The sequence below is a fragment of the Triturus cristatus genome, chromosome 12 (assembly GCF_964204655.1).
Source record: "Triturus cristatus chromosome 12, aTriCri1.1, whole genome shotgun sequence".
NCBI classification, from domain to species: domain Eukaryota; kingdom Metazoa; phylum Chordata; class Amphibia; order Caudata; family Salamandridae; genus Triturus; species Triturus cristatus.
The window spans coordinates 7,931,886-7,953,246 of NC_140595.1; the positions used below are offsets into that span (position 1 = coordinate 7,931,886).

The window sequence follows — 21,361 nt, forward strand, 5'->3', positions numbered from 1 at the left end:
GTTTGGTCAGCCCCTGTGGCTTGGCTTACAGGTCACCCCTGTGCCATGCAGAGCAGCTAGGAGTGGCGGTTAGGGGCGCTGGTGGCCCCTGCAGCTTGGGGAGCAGGTGGTCCCTGCGGCTTTGGTCGCGGGTGGCCCCTGCGGCTTTGGTCGCGGGTGGCCCCTGCGGCTTGGCTTGCAGGTCACCCCTGTACCTTGCGGAGTGCGGGTGGCCCCTGCAGCTAGGAGGGCAGGTGGCTCCTACGGCTTGGGGCATGGGTGGCCCCTGCGGCTTGGCTTGCAGGTGGCCCCTGCGGCTTTGAGCGCGGGTGGCCCCTGTGGCTTTGGGCGCGGGTGGCCCCTGCGACTTTGGGCGCGGGTGGCCCCTGCGGATTGGGGAGCGGGTGGCCCCTGCGGCTTGGGTCATGGGTGGCCCCTGCGGCTTGGCTTGCAGGTTCCCTCTGTGCCTTGCGGAGCAGCTAGGAGGGCGGGTGGCCCCTGCGGCTAGGAGGGCGGGTGGCCCCTGCGGCTAGGAGGGCGGGTGGCTCCTGCGGCTTGGGGCGCTGGTGGCCCCTGCGGCTTGGCTTGCGAGTGATTCCTGCGGCTTGGTGTGTGGGTGGCCCCTGCAGCTTGGAGTGTGAGCATCTCCTGCGGCTAGGGGTTTGGTCAGCCCCTGCGGCCTGTGGCTTGGCTTACAGGTCACCCCTGTGCCATGCGGAGCATCTAGGAGTGCGAGTGGCCCCTGTGGCTAGGAGGGCAGCTGGCTTCTGCGGCTTGGGGCGTGGGTGGCCCTTGCAGCTTGGCTTGCGGGTGGCCCCTGCGGCTTGGGGTGCGGGTGGCCTCTGCATCTAGGAGTATGGGTGGCACGGGTGGCCCCTGGGGCTTGGGCTGCTGGTGGCCCCTGTGGCATTGGCCGCTGGTGGGCCCTGCAGCTTGGGGAGTAGGTGGCCCCTGCGGCTTTGGTCGCGGGTGGCCCCTGCGGCTTTGGTCGCGGGTGGCCCCTGCGGCTTGGGTCGCGGGTGGCCCCTGCGGCTTTGGTCGCGGGTGGCCCCTGCGACTTTGGGCGTGGGTGGCCCCTGCGGATTGGGGAGCGGGTGGCCCCTGTGGCTTGGGCTGCGAGTGGCCCCTTCGGCTTGGGCTTTGGGCGACCCCTGCAGCTTGGGCTACGTTGACCCCTGCGGCTAGGGGTGCAGGTGGCCCTTGCGGGTTGAATTTCGGGTGGCCCCTGCGGCTAGGAGTGCGGGTGGCTGCAGTGGCTAGGGGTGCAGGTGGCCCCTGCTGCTAGGGGTGCAGGTGGCCCCTGCTGCTAGGGGTGCAGGTGGCCCCTGCTGCTAGGGGTGCAGGTGGCCCCTGCTGCTAGGGGCGCAGGTGGCCCCTGCTGCTAGGGGCGCAGGTGGCCCCTGCTGCTAGGGGCGCAGGTGGTCCCTGCTGCTAGGGGCGCAGGTGGTCCCTGCTTCTAGGGGCGCAGGTGGCTCCTGCTGCTAGGGGCGCAGGTGGCCCCTGCGGCTTGGGGCGCAGGTGGGCCCTGCGGCTTGGGGCGCAGGTGGGCCCTGTGGCTAGGGATTCGGGTGGCCCCTGCGTGCTGGGGTGCTGGGTGGCCCCTGCGTGCTGGGGTGCTGGGTGGCCCCTGCGTGCTGGGGTGCCGGTGGCCCCTGCGGCTAGGGGTGCCGGTGGGCCCCTGCGGCTAGGGGAGGAGCGAGTGGCCCCTGCGGCTAGGGGAGGTGCGGGTGGCCCCTGCGGCTAGGAGGGCGGGTGGCTCCTGCGGCTTGGGGCGCTGGTGGCCCCTGCGGCTTGGCTTGCGAGTGATTCCTGCGGCTTGGTGTGTGGGTGGCCCCTGCAGCTTGGAGTGTGAGCATCTCCTGCGGCTAGGGGTTTGGTCAGCCCCTGCGGCCTGTGGCTTGGCTTACAGGTCACCCCTGTGCCATGCGGAGCATCCAAGAGTGCGAGTGGCCCCTGTGGCTAGGAGGGCAGCTGGCTTCTGCGGCTTGGGGCGTGGGTGGCCCTTGCAGCTTGGCTTGCGGGTGGCCCCTGCGGCTTGGGGTGCGGGTGGCCTCTGCATCTAGGAGTATGGGTGGCACGGGTGGCCCCTGGGGCTTGGGCTGCTGGTGGCCCCTGTGGCATTGGCCGCTGGTGGGCCCTGCAGCTTGGGGAGTAGGTGGCCCCTGCGGCTTTGGTCGCGGGTGGCCCCTGCGGCTTTGGTCGCGGGTGGCCCCTGCGACTTTGGGCGTGGGTGGCCCCTGCGGATTGGGGAGCGGGTGGCCCCTGTGGCTTGGGCTGCGAGTGGCCCCTTCGGCTTGGGCTTTGGGCGACCCCTGCAGCTTGGGCTACGTTGACCCCTGCGGCTAGGGGTGCAGGTGGCCCTTGCGGGTTGAATTTCGGGTGGCCCCTGCGGCTAGGAGTGCGGGTGGCTGCAGTGGCTAGGGGTGCAGGTGGCCCCTGCTGCTAGGGGTGCAGGTGGCCCCTGCTGCTAGGGGTGCAGGTGGCCCCTGCTGCTAGGGGCGCAGGTGGCCCCTGCTGCTAGGGGCGCAGGTGGCCCCTGCTGCTAGGGGCGCAGGTGGCCCCTGCTGCTAGGGGCGCAGGTGGCCCCTGCTGCTAGGGGCGCAGGTGGCCCCTGCTGCTAGGGGCGCAGGTGGCCCCTGCTGTTAGGGGCGCAGGTGGTCCCTGCTGCTAGGGGCGCAGGTGGTCCCTGCTTCTAGGGGCGCAGGTGGCTCCTGCTGCTAGGGGCGCAGGTGGCCCCTGCGGCTTGGGGCGCAGGTGGGCCCTGCGGCTTGGGGCGCAGGTGGGCCCTGTGGCTAGGGATTCGGGTGGCCCCTGCGTGCTGGGGTGCTGGGTGGCCCCTGCGTGCTGGGGTGCCGGTGGGCCCCTGCGGCTAGGGGTGCCGGTGGGCCCCTGCGGCTAGGGGAGGAGCGGGTGGCCCCTGCGGCTAGGGGAGGTGCGGGTGGCCCCTGCGGCTAGGAGGGCGGGTGGCTCCTGCGGCTTGGGGCGCTGGTGGCCCCTGCGGCTTGGCTTGCGAGTGATTCCTGCGGCTTGGTGTGTGGGTGGCCCCTGCAGCTTGGAGTGTGTGCATCTCCTGCGGCTAGGGGTTTGGTCAGCCCCTGCGGCCTGTGGCTTGGCTTACAGGTCACCCCTGTGCCATGCGGAGCATCCAAGAGTGCGAGTGGCCCCTGTGGCTAGGAGGGCAGCTGGCTTCTGCGGCTTGGGGCGTGGGTGGCCCTTGCAGCTTGGCTTGCGGGTGGCCCCTGCGGCTTGGGGTGTGGTTGGCCTCTGCATCTAGGAGTATGGGTGGCACGGGTGGCCCCTGGGGCTTGGGCTGCTGGTGGCCCCTGTGGCATTGGCCGCTGGTGGGCCCTGCAGCTTGGGGAGTAGATGGCCCCTGCGGCTTTGGTCGCGGGTGGCCCCTGCGGCTTTGGTCGCGGGTGGCCCCTGCGGCTTTGGTCGCGGGTGGCCCCTGCGACTTTGGGCGTGGGTGGCCCCTGTGGCTTGGGCTGCGAGTGGCCCCTTCGGCTTGGGCTTTGGGCGACCCCTGCAGCTTGGGCTACGTTGACCCCTGCGGCTAGGGGTGCAGGTGGCCCTTGCGGGTTGAATTTCGGGTGGCCGCTGCGGCTAGGAGTGCAGGTGGCCCCTGCAGCTAGGGGTGCAGGTGGCCCCTGCGGCTGGGGGTGCAGGTGGCCCCTGCGGCTGGGGGTGCAGGTGGCCCCTGCGGCTGGGGGTGCAGGTGGTCCCTGCGGCTGGGGGTGCAGGTGGTCTGATGAACACAGGCCCCAGCTAGGCCCGCAAAGCACAAGGGTTCGCTCTCCTGTAACGGAATCTATAAGGAAGTTGGCACGGAAACTGCAAAGTACAAAGACAACGTTTATTAACCCTTAAGGGTGGTCCTACAATCCACACAACACTCTTCAGTATTGCATGGAGTAGCACACAGAACTTGCGTACACAGTCCCCTTTTATACACAACAGAGGGGCTCATAGTGGGTGGATACAACATGAGGTCGAAGAACATTACCGTTTATGGTCATTCTCGATACTGAATCAATACATGGGCGGAGCTAACATACTTTTTGAGCCCGCGAAAACACATGGTCAAGCAAAGCTAATTATAACAGATGTGGTCAAGTCTGGGCATGCGCCAGATGGACAAGAGAGCTATTTATAAACTGTTACTAGGCAGATTACAGGAGCAACTAACACAGAGGTCGGACTCTCCTCGTGACGAACACGTGGCAGCATGTCAATACAAAATGGAGTCCGGACTTCTGTCAACATAACGAGGAAAACACGATCTAAAGGGGAAGCATTAATGTTTTCAGTAAATGCTTAATCACATTCTGCTTTAATTTACAACAGACGACCCTTTCAGCATTTACTGAAGACATCCGGCTTCCAGGAATAATCATCATATATATCAATTATCATCATTCCCTTAACCTCTTTAGCTAGACCCTTCTGGCGAGCAACATCGGCAATAGCTTTCTTATCTGGAATGCAGAATGAAATGCATACGGAACAGCACAATGGTCCACATTGAATACACATACAGAAAAGGAACAGAACTGCTATAAGAATGCAGAGACCAGTTAAGACCTTCCATCCCCAGGCAGTAACCAACGCCCAAAACCATCCAGAAAAGGACCAAGTGCCGTTTTCTGTGTGGATTTCAGCTGCTATTTTATGCAGCTTGTTAATGGCGTTATAAACGGATGGCGTATGATCAGGGATGAACACACAGCAGCTACTTCCAATAATTTTACAGGCTCCACCTCGATCAGCTAGCATTACATCCAATACCATACGATTCTGTAATGCAACAATCCTAGTTATTTGTAATTCTTCCGTAAGATTCCCAAGAGCGGCAGCAGTCTGATTTGTCACAGCTTCTACCACTCTTGTCAATCTTCGGATCTTCCTACTATTCAAAGCAGCTCCAACAAAGAAAAACAGTCCTAGGTTAAAATCAATATACTGTTGCAAGCTGGTATCGGTTTGATCCACATCATCAATTGATAGAGTACGTTTATATCTATTTACAGTCACATTATTCAACAGTTTCAAATCCTTATGATATGACGCAGGTGCTAAGAATACAGGAGGTAATAGGAATGATACATAGCATACCCCAGACCACCCAGCCGGCAAACGGTAATAACCTTTATTTCCACATACAAAATAGGTATTATGGGACGCTAGGAAGGTACTGTTGTTCAACCCGTCAATGTTCAATACGGTTATGCAATCACTGACACCAACAGGGATAAAACCCACACTCTGGACACACAGGTCCGCTTGGGCTTGGGCCACTTGGATCACAAATTTGTCCTTCCCCCCAGTGTCTCTGGTGTTCGTGAAGATATAGGGAATGGATTCATTGTCTGGTCGGTACTCTTCCCATTCCCAAATTGTCCCATTTGCTTGTGGATATCCATTTTTGTCCTGATGACATTCTTTATTGAGTCTGAAAAGCAATCGTCCCACTGTCGGTTTCCGAGTGGCAAACAGCAAAGTGTACCATGCTCTACAAGAGCCATTATGAGAGAAAGGAAGTGGTATGAATGGCGTACCTCCTTTCTTCTGATGGGCTGGCATCATCCCACATATCCAACAGTTCGTAGTGTTCGTAGCAACGTGGGTGTGATGCAGCATCTGAATGAAAGTGTTATTCAAATAGGATTGTCGATGCTTCAACTCTTGATATGGCAATGTATAAAAGTAGTGCTCCGCAGGCACTGGAGTCGTCAACACAAGCGTCTTTCGAGCAGGAGTTGCCTCCTCCACAAACCATGTGGTTATACCAACGATAGCTACGGTTAGCATGAACCCCAACGCACAAAGAATTTTCTTCTTCTCCATGTCAAAGGAAACAATACCCTGATATCTTCCTGAAACTAAAAAGGTCTGTCAGAACTCTTCCCCTTGGGCAGCGGTTGATTTCTTCACCAGCGGGCCAAGACGGGTGTCACTACACTAATGCAGGGCTGATCCCCCCCCCCCTTGCCTCATCGGCTCTCCGTTTCACTAACCCAAGGGCCGTTCTGACAGTATGTCCCGGTACTGGAAACCTCACTTCCTTGGTCGCAGATGATATCGCCTTCCTCCAGAAGTCGCGTGGTCCGGAAAGAGCTCCTCAGTGTCGTTTGGCTCCGCAGCACGGCCTGTCTCTGCTGCTAGGATTTCTCGTTGATCGGTCAGCACGGCAGACTCCACCAATCCGGGCGGTACCTTTCGACAGTGTAAGGAATGGATCCAATTCTTCCTGTTCGAGACTCGCACTGCCGTCCTCGTTGCAAGGAGGACTTGCTCAGGTCCGACCCATCTCGGCTCCAAACTGTTCGTTCTGTCGAAGACCTTCACCATGACATGATCCCCAGGCCGGAGACCATGTCCTTCGCCGGTAGACCGATCAGGGAGCGCCTCTCGGACCTGTTGATGAATAGAGACCAAATTATCCGTTAACTGTGCCAGATAATCGCTCATCATTACACAAGGTACATCATACACCGCCTTAGGCCTTGGTGGACCCCAAATATTCATTGGGCGTCCAAATACGATTTCATATGGCGTAAGGCCAGTTCGAGAGTGTGGCACCGACCTAATTGACAATAACGCCAGTGGCAGGGCGTCTGGCCAAGTCAAAGATGTTGAAGCTTGGATTTTGGCGATCTTAAGCTTCAGTGTACCATTATACTTCTCGACTAGTCCTGCAGACTGGGGGTGGAATACGGCGTGGAACTTCTGGGTGATGCCTAGGCCCTTCAAGACATATTTTATAACATCCGCTACAAAGTGAGGGCCATTATCACTCCACAGAAGTCTACAAACGCCGTATCGAGGGAAAAACTCTTTCAGCAATAGCTTCGCTGTAGTCATTGCAGTATTGTCTTTCGTAGGGTACGCCTCAACCCATTTACTGAAGGCGCAGACCACTACTAGAACATACTTCAAATTGTTACAGCGCTCAAGCTGGATATAGTCCATCTGCAGAACCTCAAAGGGTGCAGTGGGCGTCGCAAATCCTCCTGCTGGAGTTCGAGTGCCTTTCCCTGGGTTATACTTAAGACAGATCATACAGGTCTGCACCACCCTCTTTGCTGTGCTAGCAATCTCTGGATGCTCCCAGACTTGGGTAAGCAATTTCACAATTGCGGAAGCTCCAACATGTGCTAGCCCATGTGCCATTTGAACCATAGGTTGTACGAAAGCCGTGGGTAACTTCCATCTATCCATCTGCTTATTTCTCCAACAGCCCTCATCATCCAACTCTCCCTCGCTAGCCCATTGCTCCCGCTCTTTATCAGAAGCGGTCCTTTGCATTTCTCGCACTTCCTCCTTCGCATCACGCCATCTTTCCACCTGTGACTTTACTACATACATGGCAGTAGCGCCGGGCTGCATCGCAGTCTCCCGTGCTACCCGGTCTGCTAACGCATTCCCTTCTCCAACTTTATCAACTACTTTCCTATGGGCACTACACTTAACAATGGCAATTTTCTTCGGGTATGTCAATGCGGTTAAGAGATTGTGGACTAACTCCCCATGCATTATCTGTACCCCATGTGACGTTAAGAACCCTCTCTCCTTCCAGAGTAGGCCGAAATCGTGCGCTACTCCGAAGGCATAGCGGCTATCTGTGTAAACATTCACACACAATCCTGTACTGAGCTCACATGCTCGTGTTAAGGCTATCAGTTCCGCTGCTTGAGCTGATTTCTGCGGTATGCGTGCTGTCTCCACTATCGTCTGTAACGTGGTAATTGCATACGCTGCTGAAGTCGTACCATCTGGTAGCTTCAGGCATGATCCGTCTACCCACAACTCTCCATCTACCTCTGAAAAGGGCGTATCCTGGAGATCAATACGACCCTTTGTTTGTTCCTCAGTCACAAGAATACAATCATGCGCTTTCTGCGCCTCAGGCTGGGTCTCGGGGTATGGCAACAATGTGGCCGGGTTTAATGTCACGCACCTTTTTAACGTAATATGAGGAGCCAAAAGCGTCAACTCATATCCCGTTAAACGGGCACTGGTCAAATGCTGCGTCTTTGTTTGATTAAGCAGGGCATCAACAGCGTGGGGGACTAACACCAACAGCTTATGGGACAACACAATTCCTTCACTCTGCCGTATTGACACAGCTGTCGCCGCAACCGAACGAAAACACCCTGGCAATGCTCGGGCGACAGGATCAAGTACAGCCGAAAAATATGCACAAGGGCGTTGCTTATCGCCGTGCATCTGCACTAAGACTGATAATGCACATCCATCTTTCTCATGCACATACAACGAAAAGGGTTTTGTATAATCAGGGGTCCCTAACACTGGTGCTGAACAAAGGGCCTGTCTCAATTGCTGAAAAGCAGCGTCACACTCATCTGACCAGGGGATCGGGATGGGCGTGTCTTTTGTCAAGAGAGCTAGTAATGGCTTAGCTATGTGTGAAAACCCCAATATCCACTGTCTACAAAAAGAAACAAGACCCAAAAATGCACGCACATCCTTCTGCGTGGATTGTCTCGGTGTGTCCAAAATTACTTGGATACGATCTGGTGTGAGTGCACGCCCCTCCTTAGACAAAAGGTGACCTAAATAAGTCACCTTTGGTCTACAGAATTGCAATTTCTTCCTAGAGACCTTGTGATTGTGGGATGCTAAAAAGGAAAGTAAGGCTAGCGTGCTTTTCTCGCACAACTCCAGGGTGTCAGCCGCCAACAGGATGTCATCGACATATTGAATGAGGGCGACCCCCTCGAGTAAGGCAAAGGAGTCCAACTGTCGTTTCAAAGCCTGACTATAAATACTAGGGCTTTCTGTGTAGCCCTGGGGAATTCTACAAAAACGATAAGATCTATTGTTTAATGTGAACCCAAAAAGAAATCGGCTATCAGGGTGAATGGGAATAGAAAAGAAGGCATTTTTCAAATCAATCACTGAGAACATGGTCGCCGTAGGCGGGACCAAGGTAAGCAACGTCGTGATATCGGAGACCACCGGGTACTGAGGTATCACGATCTTATTTACCTCCCTCAAATCAATTATGAACCGATAGACCCTTGCATCTGTATCCTTTTTGAGAATAGGGAGAATCGGACTGTTACAGATATTATAGGGAACTTCTTCCACTACTCCTACTGCGATCAAGTCTTGCACAATCTGTATGAGAGCTTCCTCGCCCTCCTGGGAAATACGATACTGCGGGAGGCGTGGTAGCACCGCCCCCTCCTGGACACTAATGTGGACCGGAGGAATCACCATTTGTCCCACATCTGTGTCCGAAGTCGCCCATAAAGCTCGGGGGAGGGTAGCCAACAATGCATCCTCTGATATCGTACACATCCGCCCAGACCTGGGATAGTTGTCATTTAAGATCACCCTCACACCCTCAGGGGAGCAGCGGATTGTAGCCCTAAAGTACTTTAACATATCAAGGCCCATAATGTTATCCGGTGTATACGGAGCAAGCAGAAACGGACAGGGCGCAGAAAAACAATCAACTTTAAATGCAAGGGGCTGTGAAAGAGGGCTTCGGGAGAGTGTACCGTCAAACCCTACCGATGTAACTATTGAGCCGGATGGGGGAGCCCCCGGAACCAAGTACCTAGACAATGCACTACGTGTCGCTCCTGTATCCACTAGGAACTGATCAGTAGAACCTAAAACCTCAGCCGATACATAAGGACCCGTCTGATCGACCGGCACCTCAACTGATTCGGACCCCCATCCAACGCATTCCTATGCATGCTGAGAATCATGATATCCCGATTGATCGATGTCCGATACATGATACTGGTGCTGGCGATCAAAAACATTTGAGCTATCTCGGTGCTGCCCGGCAGTATCGAAACGAACATTATCGTTAGAATTCCCTCTAAAGTTCGAGAAGCCCCCTCTACCTCTCGGGCCACCCGGAGTGTGCCCCTGACGCGAAGCACGCAACGCTGGGCAATCCCTGGCCCAATGGCCCAACTGCTTGCAGTACGCACACTGGTTCCTATTCAAATCAGATCGGCCCGAAGGGGGACCATAAGATCCGCCCCTTCCTCTATTATTATTACCCCGTCGGGGCGGGCCATATACTTGTGCTAACATCACCTTGGTTTTGAGATCTTTCGATTTCTTCTCCTCCTGGCCCTTCGCCTCGTGCTCCTGACGCTCATAATACTGAGCGATAGTCAGAAGGGCCGACGGTGTCGCGGAGGACCAAGAACTCTCACTCGCTTTTAACCGGGCCGCAACTGCCGGTAGCAGATTAGCCACATATTTGTCCGCGAAAAGGTGGCGGCCTGTGTCGTCAGTAAGCGACTGGCCACTAAAGTCATGAAACGTTTCTTCAAAGCGCGTGAAGAAATCTGCAACTGACTCGTCAACTTTCTGTTTACATGCTGCTAACATATTCCAGTCAATCTTTTTGGGGGGAATTATTGTTTTCAATTTAGCCACAATAGCAGCAGGGAGATCTAAAATATTCTGGGGTGGTTTCTGTGCGGGCTTCCGTTCCCTATCCTCATCCTCAAGGTCAGACCATCGAGCCTTAAAGGCAACTACATCATCTACCCTGCGGACAGACCTCCACGTGTCCGGTGGTAGAATAAGGCCAAAGAACAGGTCTATATCCGCTAAAGTCATAATGCAAGAATTCATGGCCCCCTCAACTTCTTCATAGAAGGCCGCTGGATTCTTGCGGGGGTCAGGCAACGCATTCTTCAATGCCATAACATCGGCTCTATGCCATGGAGTATAAACCCAATTATACACAAAATATCCCCTAGCATCGGCGGAATTAATGTCCGGGCTAGTCCCCGCTCCTTTAGGAGGAACATACAAAGGCGCCGCCTCTCGCATTGGTTTAGCATGCACTACATCATCCTTATCTGACTGGGAGGTAGATGGGTAGCCCCCTGCCGCAACCGAATCCGACTGCTTCTCCTCCTCCGCTTGTTGGCGTGCTTTCTCTCGAAGGGCCAGCACCTCGTCCCGCAAGGCGAACAGCCGCCGAGCCGCCTCAGGAGCCTTAGAGGGAGAAAAAGCACCGTTACGTATTGCTCTAGCGTCCGAAGACACTTCGTCAGGCTCAAGGACATGAGAATATTTTCGGAAAGCAGTAATCACTTCTTCCGCGAAATGACCCAGAAAATACACTTTATCTCTCTCCTGCCACGGCCCCCAAGTTTGAAATAAGTCCTCCATGGATACCTTGCCTTTAAGCGCACGGAAGGAAAGTGTCCGAAGCTCAGCCATTTGCTCGGCCGACAGCATGGACCGTGTGTCTACCTTACCCGAAACCGGGTCAGAATCTTGCGGCCGTGGAGCAGATGCGCCAACATAAGGGGGCGGAGAGCGATCTAGCAAATAAAAATCATCATCAGGATTATTAAGGACAGGATAAAGCGGCTGGCGAACAACATATTGACCCGAAACTTGTAGCCTATGCTCTTTCTCTTGTCTGTCCGTTTGCTCTTTGTCCTCCCGACGCTTCGCTTCCTGCGCTCGCACATGATCATTCTTTCGTTGCTCCTTATCAAACAGCGCTTTCTCACGCTTCTCTCGCTCACGCACTTCCTTCACCCATAATCGCACACACTCAAACATATCCTGACGAGCACGTCGTTTACACATACACTGTTCCACATACTCAATCTTACGTAGATCAAACGATCCATACAAAGGCCATCGCAACTCAGGATCCTTCTTCGTGTATTTCCTCCATAGCGTGCTGTACATTATGGAAGAAAGACCATGCTTCACGTACATATCCCTATTAGGAGTCCCCTCTGGGGGAGCTGGAGCAGATTCCTCGAGGTTCAACCGATTTCCAAAACAGCAGCACCACTTACGGAGTGCGCTAAAAGCAGGCATGCTAGGAATAATGCAAAATATGCAATATTATAAAGAAAATGGCACTTAATCGTTGCGCCGTTCAAAGTTTACACAGCTCCGGAGAAATTTCTCCACATTACCTGCCTATATGTGTTGCAACGCATATATTTTCACAAAGACAAATTCAAAATATGACTAGTCATCATCAATCAAACTCAAATAGCCAGACCCAGGCTTCAAAAACTCGGAGCAAGTACCGTACAACGGTTCTTACCAATCAAGAGTCCAGGTTCCAACTGCCAAGCTCCACAATCGCCCAAACGGCTCTCACGGCAGGACCGACAGAAGAGGTCTCAGTCGATGACCGGCGCCACCCAGACGGTCAGCTCGGAAGGGAAGGAAGGAAAACCTCGGGATGCCAGGGCTAAGACGCCGCTGGCAGTGATCACGTCCCCGGCCAAACTCCTCACCTTCGTCGCGACCAGTCCTTCGAGCATCCGAGTCGCCGATGAGCCCCACGTGACGGGCGCCAATTGATGAACACAGGCCCCAGCTAGGCCCGCAAAGCACAAGGGTTCGCTCTCCTGTAACGGAATCTATAAGGAAGTTGGCACGGAAACTGCAAAGTACAAAGACAACGTTTATTAACCCTTAAGGGTGGTCCTACAATCCACACAACACTCTTCAGTATTGCATGGAGTAGCACACAGAACTTGCGTACACAGTCCCCTTTTATACACAACAGAGGGGCTCATAGTGGGTGGATACAACATGAGGTCGAAGAACATTACCGTTTATGGTCATTCTCGATACTGAATCAATACATGGGCGGAGCTAACATACTTTTTGAGCCCGCGAAAACACATGGTCAAGCAAAGCTAATTATAACAGATGTGGTCAAGTCTGGGCATGCGCCAGATGGACAAGAGAGCTATTTATAAACTGTTACTAGGCAGATTACAGGAGCAACTAACACAGAGGTCGGACTCTCCTCGTGACGAACACGTGGCAGCATGTCAATACAAAATGGAGTCCGGACTTCTGTCAACATAACGAGGAAAACACGATCTAAAGGGGAAGCATTAATGTTTTCAGTAAATGCTTAATCACATTCTGCTTTAATTTACAACAGGTCCCTGCGGCTGGGGGTGCAGGTGGCCCCTGCGGCTTTGGGGTGAAGGTGGCCCCTGTGTGCTTGGGTGCAGGTGGCCCCTGTGTGCTTGGGAGCAGGTGGCCCCTGTGTGCTTGGGAGCAGGCATGTGTGCTATGGTGCGGGTGACCCTTGGGGTGCAGGTGGCCCCTGCAGCTAGGGGTGCAGTTGGCTCCTAGCAGTTTCAAAGCAGGGACTTCATTCACTTCAAATGTTGGAAGGCGCCAGTGCGTCAGGCGCTTGGCGTCGCGCAGGGTCCCTGGATATTTCAGTCCTTCTGTACCCAGAGCTCCCCGTGTGTCTCTTCCCCCTGGAAGTTTCCTTCCAGGCAGGGCGCAGAGTTCTCTCGCAGTCACCCCTTGTCTGCGGGATCACGCAGGGGCTTGCCAGGCGCTGCTGTCATCAAATTCCATGGAGGAATCAGTCTTGACCCTGTGCCTCATGGGAGCAGTCCAGACCGAACTGACAAGCCAGGTCCTCCCTGGACTGGAAACAAGCATCCTAGGACCGGTTTCGGGGTTTCACCCCTCTTCAGCCAGGATAGCTTGATTCCAGTGGCATGGAGAGCACGGGACTCACGTCTGAGCATACCCGTCCCACTCGGGGTGACAAATGCAAAAACAACAATTGATTGACAGAATGCAGAACAATGTCATACATTCACCCCAGTACATAAGTTGCCAGGGTATGCTCAGACGTGAGTCCCTTGCTCACTTTGCCACTGGATTCAAGCAAGCCTGGCTGAAGACGGCTGAACTGCCAGAAACCGGTCCTAGGAAGCTTGTTTCCGGTCCAGGGAAGGCATGGCTTGGCAGTTCGGGCTGGACTGTTCCCATGAGGCACAGGGTTAGACTGATTTGCATATGGCCATGTCTGAACTGGGGTGGCGGAGTGAGCTAAAGAACGGTGATGGATTAAACCCAGATCTGTTGACTGGGTGTGAGTGTTTGATTGGTTCTGATGCTACCTTCATCACCACCCCCTTTTTGTACCGCTTTGTTCGCCATAAGTTGGCAGGGTATGCTCAGACGTGAGTCCCTTGCTCACTTTGCCACTGGATTCAAGCAAGCCTGGCTGAAGACGGCTGAAATGCCAGAAACCGGTCCTAGGAAGCTTGTTTCCGGTCCAGGGAAGGCATGGCTTGGCAGTTCGGGCTGGACTGTTCCCATGAGGCACAGGGTCAGACTGATTTGCATATGGCCATGTCTGAACTGGGGTGGCAGAGTGGGCTAAAGAACGGTGATGGATCAAACCCAGATCTGTTGACTGGGTATGAGTGTTTGATTGGTTCTGATGCTCCCTCCATCACCACCCCTTTTTGTACCGCTTCGGAGGTGAACCGGCCTCTTCCGGGCCAATAGGATCCCTCGCTGAATTTGTTTTTTTAATAGTCCTTAATTATTTGGGGTTCAGACGTGCATTCAATCCGTGCACCCACAAGAGTTGCCTCTCCAGGTGCTCCGACAGTCCTTGTGCACGGTAGCTGGGGTCCTCCTAGTTTCTTATTCATTTGCATACATTCGTTATGGGTGGGTCGGGCCTCGAGGCGCCCCGGTGATTCACAATGGCTGACTCCCAGACTATGCCGGAGGGGCGGGGCCTGAATTAGGTGGCCTCACTGGGCCCGCCCTTCACAGTTACTGATGGAGGTGCACCCGGTACAGCGCCTGTACTCACCAACGGGTTTCACAGCACCGGAGACAACGCGACAGATTGGAATACGCATTCTCTGTAAACACAATCGCCATGGGGTGATAAAAAAAAAAATGGGAACATTCGCGACCAGAATTTTCAATTCTATTAAGGACACGGAGGCTCCGACGATGCTAATTTCTTTACTCTTTATTTTCAGCAGCCAATCAGATGAAACTTTTTTTTAAAACCCTGCATTACCCTTGAACCCCTTACGGTCACATGTCTCACCATAGAGCCCCCGCCCTGTATGGCCTCCCGGGTGCCTCTTTCTTCGCTGCTTCGCAGCCAGTCAGGTATCATCCTTTGGGCTTCACTTGAGTAATTAAGATTGCTTTGGTGGTCATATTTTGGTATTATGTTGTGTTATTCATAAAGTTTTCTATTTGCTTCTTGCTGTATCGTTGTGTCGATGCTAATGGATACCTATGCATTTATTTAACTAAAGTCATCTCACGCGCCGGCTTCCGCTTGCTGCGCCCGCTCTGCTTTAATTGACGCATTTAGGCGCTGGTTTCATGGAGCGTTTTACCTCCCAGAGGGGTGGCCTGCCACCCCCTCTGCTAGGTGGAGAGGGAGAAGGGAAGCCAGACGCCGGGCCCCTTGCCATGCTGTCCTCTTTTATTTTCACTTAAAGGGTAGTCTCGCACCGCGCAATTGCAAACTCGCCGATTCCGGCCCTGGCAGGCTGGTTTACAACGCGATGAGATTATCTTTGCCACACTACTTAGAGGGACGTCCGCCAAGCGGTCATGAGCACTTAGGGAGTACAAACCGGCTGAGGTCATGGGGTGGTATGGTCACATCGAGGCCAGGAGGCGACCGCCTGGCTGAGGTGAGTTGGCATCATGGACGGAGCGGAGCGTAGGAGGTACATCTCAGCGGGTTATTGCAGCGGCACGGGTTACGCTCCTGCTCCCACTGAATCCGCTGGCGGACCACCCGCAGTGTAAGATGGCGGCGGAGAGTGGGTTGCACTCGGTATGTTTACAGATGGTGCAGGGAATACACTCCACCCCCTGCCTCCAGCCCATCGGCCGATCAGCAGAGTCCAGCTCTGCTGCCACATGCTTTTAGGAAGGTAGAAGAGATGAGAGGAAGGATGGTGGAAAGAAGAGGAGGTGAAGGATGGTGGGTGAAGTGGCGATGGAGAAAGGTAGAAGAGGTGAAAGGAAGAAAGAGGAGATGGTGGCGGAAGGTAAAAGAGGTGAGAGGAATGATGGTGGAGGGAAGAGGAGGTGGAGGAAGGTAGAAGAGGTGAGACCAAGGATGGTGGAAGGATCCATCTCTTCCATCCACCATACTTCCCCCTCCCCTCTTCTTCATTATTCTGGCTCTACGGTCAGCACAGGTTCTCCAGGACACACAGATCTCCCAGGGTTGTGTGCAGTGCTGGGCTTGAGCATGCTTTTGGTTTGTGTATCACAGTGCGGGTCGCCTTCTTGCCATTTCATGTTGTTCGACGGACCGTGTTATGAGTCTCTGCTGGAGACATCTCTGCGTGAAGTGGGTGTATGAGGGTGTGGTGCGTGACACTCCAGACACGCCCTTGGAGCCCTGCGTTGATGGTATGAGTGATTGACCCCAGGTCACGCCGACGTCACAGAACCCTCCCCTTCATGTTCTATTCAGCATCAGCGTCATCCTGACTTGTGAGTGCTGCTGACACGGAGGCCAGGGTCCAGCACTGACCTAGGGCGGACGAGGGAGGTGCAAGTGTATGAGTGATCCACCCAGCGTGTCAGAGGAGGAGCCGTGCCAACTGAGGTGACTGAGAGCCCACCACTGACCCGCCTGGAAGGGACACTTAGGCACCCAGGATAGGATAGGATAATCATTTATAGAGCGCATGCGTATGCCGGAGCGTCTTGGCGCGTGTGCGTGAAGACTTCACTCGCAGCACGAGCAGTCTGCACTGACCCTCCAGAGTTCTGCCCAGTGCTTTAAATGGGCAGTTACTCACAGGCACTGAGTACCGGCACTTCTTAGTTTTATCACGCTGAGTACTGGCACTTCTCTACTGCCGAGGAGAGTGCCGATACTCATGAAACGCTGGTGCTGGCAGCCTGTCTCTGACAGCCCAGGCACTTCTGTAAACTTGAGCTGAGCCCCTGATGAACTATTCATCGTGGGCCCATTTGCATATGTCCGGTTGTTCACCATCATGCTGTGTTGCAAACACAGACCTCGAGGCAGGCCGTAATTAAGAAAGCCGTGGAAGGTAACCAGGTTCAACTGGCTTTACTCCCACCTGATTCTTTTGTTAAGTGTCTGTTTATGTTTGTCTGCATGCCTGCGCGCTTCCCTGCGATTGTTTTTGTGTGAGAGAAAGGGGGAGAGAATGGAGGCACCCTTGGAAGTTATGTTAACGGAAATGTGTGGGATGCTTGTGTGTGCGTCTGCTTGTTTCTTTCTGTGTCACTCGAGAATATATACAAGTGTGCAATTAACAGTATTGATGTTGCGAATATTACAAAACAAGGAAATGTTAAAATATCGCTGCGTTTGGCTTTCGTTTTGTGTAATGAGTAAATAAACCTGCTTTGTTTCTTGAAAGGCATTTCTCGTGTGTTGTGGTATGTGCTGCAAGTAGTGTCGAAGTCCATTAGTATCGGCATGTCTTCCCTAGGCCCCGCCCCAAGCCCCGCCCACTCGCCACATTTGAATGAGTACCTGCGCTATTTCCCCCCCATTTAAAGCACCGGTCCTGCCCCCCACAATGACTCCTTTTACTACGGTGTCCACCATCTTCACTAGTCCAGCTGAAGCGGGGCACTGACTGCCACGGGTCCCACAGCAGGCCATGCACTGACTGCCACGGGTACCACAGCAGGCTATGCACTGACTGCCACGGGTCCCACAGCAGGCCATGCACCCACTGCCACGGGTCCCACAGCAGGCCATGCACCCACTGCCACAGGTCCCACAGCAGGCTATGCACTGACTGCCACGGGTCCCACAGCAGGCTATGCACTGACTGCCACGGGTCCCACAGCAGGCCATGCACTGACTGCCATGGGTCCCACAGCAGGCTATGCACTGACTGCCACGGGCCCCACAGCAGGCCATGCACTGACTGCCACGGGCCCCACAGCAGGCTATGCACTGACTGCCACGGGCCCCACAGCAGGCTATGCACTGACTGCCACGGGTACCACAGCAGGCCATGCACTGAATGCCACGGGTACCACAGCAGGCCATGCACTGACTGCCACGGGCCCCACAGCAGGCCATGCACTGACTGCCACGGGTACCACAGCAGGCCATGCACTGACTGCCACGGGCCCCACAGCAGGCCAGGCACTGGGTACCACAGCAGGCCATGCACTGACTGCCACGGGTCCCACAGCAAGCCATGCACTGACTGCCACGGGTCCCACAGCAGGCCATGCACTGACTGCCACGGGTCCCACAGCAGGCCATGCACTGACTGCCACGGGTCCCACAGCAGGCCATGCACTGACTGCCACGGGTCCCACAGCAGGCCATGCACTGACTGCCACGGGTCCCACAGCAGGCTATGCACTGGGTCCCACAGCAGGCCATGCACTGACTGCCACGGGCCCCACAGCAGGCCCTGCACTGACTGCCACGGGCCCCACAGCAGGCCCTGCACTGACTGCCACGGGCCCCACAGCAGGCCATGCACTGACTGCCACGGGCCCCACAGCAGGCTATGCACTGACTGCCACGGGCCCCACAGCAGGCTATGCACTGACTGCCACGGGCCCCACAGCAGGCTATGCACTGACTGCCACGGGTACCACAGCAGGCCATGCACCGACTGCCACGGGTCCCACAGCAGGCCATGCACTGACTGCCACGGGTCCCACAGCAGGCCATGCACTGACTGCCACGGGTCCCACAGCAGGCCATGCACCGACTGCCACGGGTCCCACAGCAGGCCATGCACTGACTGCCACGGGTCCCACAGCAGGCTATGCACTGACTGCCACGGGTCCCACAGCAGGCCATGCACCGACTGCCACGGGTCCCACAGCAGGCCATGCACTGACTGCCACGGGTCCCACAGCAGGCTATGCACTGACTGCCACGGGTCCCACAGCAGGCTATGCACTGACTGCCACGGGTCCCACAGCAGGCCATGCAGCCCTGCACACAGCCTCTAGTGGTTGGCAGGGCGGGGGTGCTCGCATCCAGCCTCAGAGAAAAGCGCTTCCTTCAGCTCTCATGCGGGGACTGAGACGCAAACAAATGTTTGTGAAGGGTTAGCTGAAGGGCGGAGTTCAGTATCTGGGAGACTCCCTCCCGAGCGCCTCAAATGAACTGATTGTATCTGTCTGGACACAGTATTGTGGGGGAGCTGCAGCCCGCTGCCTTAAAGGGACAGTGTCCAATGTATTTTGAACTTTACCAGGAGGAGGGTGTGGATGGGTATGCCGCGGGTTGTACCAATAAGGATTGAATGATGGCCTCTAGTTCAGTATCACTCACTCCTCTGTATCTCTTTCCCCCCCTAGCTGGCCCTCAAGTATGACTTCCAAGCAGAGGCCGAGCTGAGAGAGTGGATCGAGGAACTCACCCAGAAGAAGATCGGACCTGACTTCCAGAAGGGGCTGAAGGATGGCGTCATCTTGTGCGAGTGAGTACTGCTCTTCGCTGAGTGATCCTTTGGGAGTGATTACTGATCATCCCTGAGGGATCCTTTGGGAGTGAGGACTGCTCTTCCCTGAGGGATCCTTTGGGAGTGAGGACTGCCCTTCCCTGAGGGATCCTTTGGGAGTGAGTACTGCTCTTCCCCGAGGGATCCTTTGGAAGTGAGGACTGATCTTCTCTGAGGGATCCTTTGGGAGTGAGTGCTGCCCTTCCCAGAGGGATCCTTTGGGAATGAGTACTGCTCTTCCCTGAGGGATCCTTTGGAAGTGAGGACCTCCTTTTCTCTGAGGGATCTTTTGGAATGAGTACTGCTCTTCTCTGAGGGATCCTTTGGGAGTGAGGACTGCTCACCCCTGAGGAATCCTGTGGGAGTGAGGACTGCTCTTCCCTGAGGGATCCTTTGGGAGTGAATGCTGCCCGCCTTCGTGTGCTGTTGTACACACCCTGCACGCCATTGGCCTCCTGCAGTACTGCGTCAGTGGTGCCAGTTTCAGATCATCCTCAGTGAAAGACTTCTCTCCTTCGAAGGATCCTTTACGATCGAGGGGATCCTGCATTTTTGGTGTCCACCTTCATGCAATTTGTGCAGGACACTGCGCCTGCCTTTGGGTGATCCTGTGAGTACTGCCCACCTTTGGATTAACCAGTCATCCCGGGTAGCGCTGGGACGCCTCTTCGCAGGCAACTGTGCGCTCCACAAGAGCCGTGAAATGAATGAATCTGCCTTTGGGTGATCCTGTGAGTGGGCAGTCAGCCTGCGTGACCAAGTACTTCCTGCTCTCAGATGAACCTGTATGAGTATTGCCCACCTTTGGGTGATTGTGTGTGAGTGGGTACTTCGCGTTTTTAGGCGTGCGAGTCTGTGAGTGAGTACAACCAGCCGCAGTGACAACCTTTGCCAGGGGGTACAGCCCACCTTAAAGTAACGGCTTGACGCTGCCCTGGCACTGCCTCCTTGTTGTCATTTAGTTACCCTGGCAATGCCTGCTTGCTGCCCTGGCACTGCCTTCTTGCTACCCTGGCACCGCCTCCTTGTTGTCATGTAGGTGAAATAGCACCGCCTCCTTGTCATGTATGTGCCCTGGCACCGCCTCCTTGTTGTCATGTAGGTGAAATAGCACCGCCTCCTTGTCATGTATGTGCCCTGGCACCGCCTCCTTGTCATGTATGTGCCCTGGCACTGCCTCCTTGTTATCATGTAGTTACCCTGGCACTGCCTTCCTGCTACCCTGGCACCGCCTCCTTGTTGTCATGTAGGTGAAATAGCACCGCCTCCTTGTCATGTATGTGCCCTGGCACCGCCTCCTTGTTGCATGTATGTGCCCTGGCACCGCCTCCTTGTTGCATGTATGTGCCCTGGCACCGCCTCCTTGTCATGTATGTGCCCTGGCACCGCCTCCTTGTTGTCATGTAGGTGAAATGGCACCGCCTTCTTGTTATGTATGCGCCCTGGCACCGCCTCCTTGTTGTCATGCATGTGCCCTGGCACCGCCTCCTTGTTGTCATGCATGTGCCCTGGCACCGCCTCCTTGTTGTCATGCATGTGCCCTGGCACCGCCTCCTTGTTGGCATGTGGGTGATCAATCACTGATGCCGTCTCTTTGCCCCCTGCAGGCTCATGAACAAGCTGAGACCAGGCTCCATCGGGAAGATAAACCGCTCCAACCAGAACTGGCCTCAGGTAAGAGCAGCCTGAAGGAGGGGGACGAGGGCAGCAACTTCAGAAACATCAGATGCATGGAACACGGCTGCCACCATGTGTCCATTGTTGATACTGCAACCATGCAAGCTAGATGCTGTGCATGATTTTCTATTATCAGTTCAACTCTGGCTGAATGCATTAAAGAGAAAGTAAAAATATAGTGCACAGCTTGTACCCAGAGACGTTTTGAGGTATGGGTAAAGTGGGCTCTAGCCCTGGGCCCCAGTCTTTCAGGGGGGGCTCCCGATAGAGCTGCTGTGTTCTGCAGAGATTCTTTCCCTGATGAGCTTGAATTATTCTTAAACAGAATGTTTTAAATTATGTTTCCTTTCATTTATTTTTAATGTGGGTCGTGAGTGAAAATCTGTTACAGAAATTTTGCAGAGAAATGCCCGAAAATGAGATGTAAACACATT

At 55.0% G+C, this 21,361-nt stretch overlaps 1 protein-coding gene across 1 annotated transcript in view; it reads left to right on the forward strand.

Moving 5' to 3' along the window:
• CNN2 (calponin 2) overlaps positions 1 to 21,361 on the forward strand; it is a 37,290-nt gene that overhangs the window by 5,213 nt on the left and 10,716 nt on the right. Inside the window, exons 2-3 of the mRNA XM_085638757.1 lie at positions 19,108 to 19,229; positions 20,858 to 20,924. Coding sequence (XP_085494883.1) covers positions 19,108 to 19,229; positions 20,858 to 20,924 — 189 coding nt within the window. The remainder of the gene's footprint in view (positions 1 to 19,107; positions 19,230 to 20,857; positions 20,925 to 21,361) is intronic.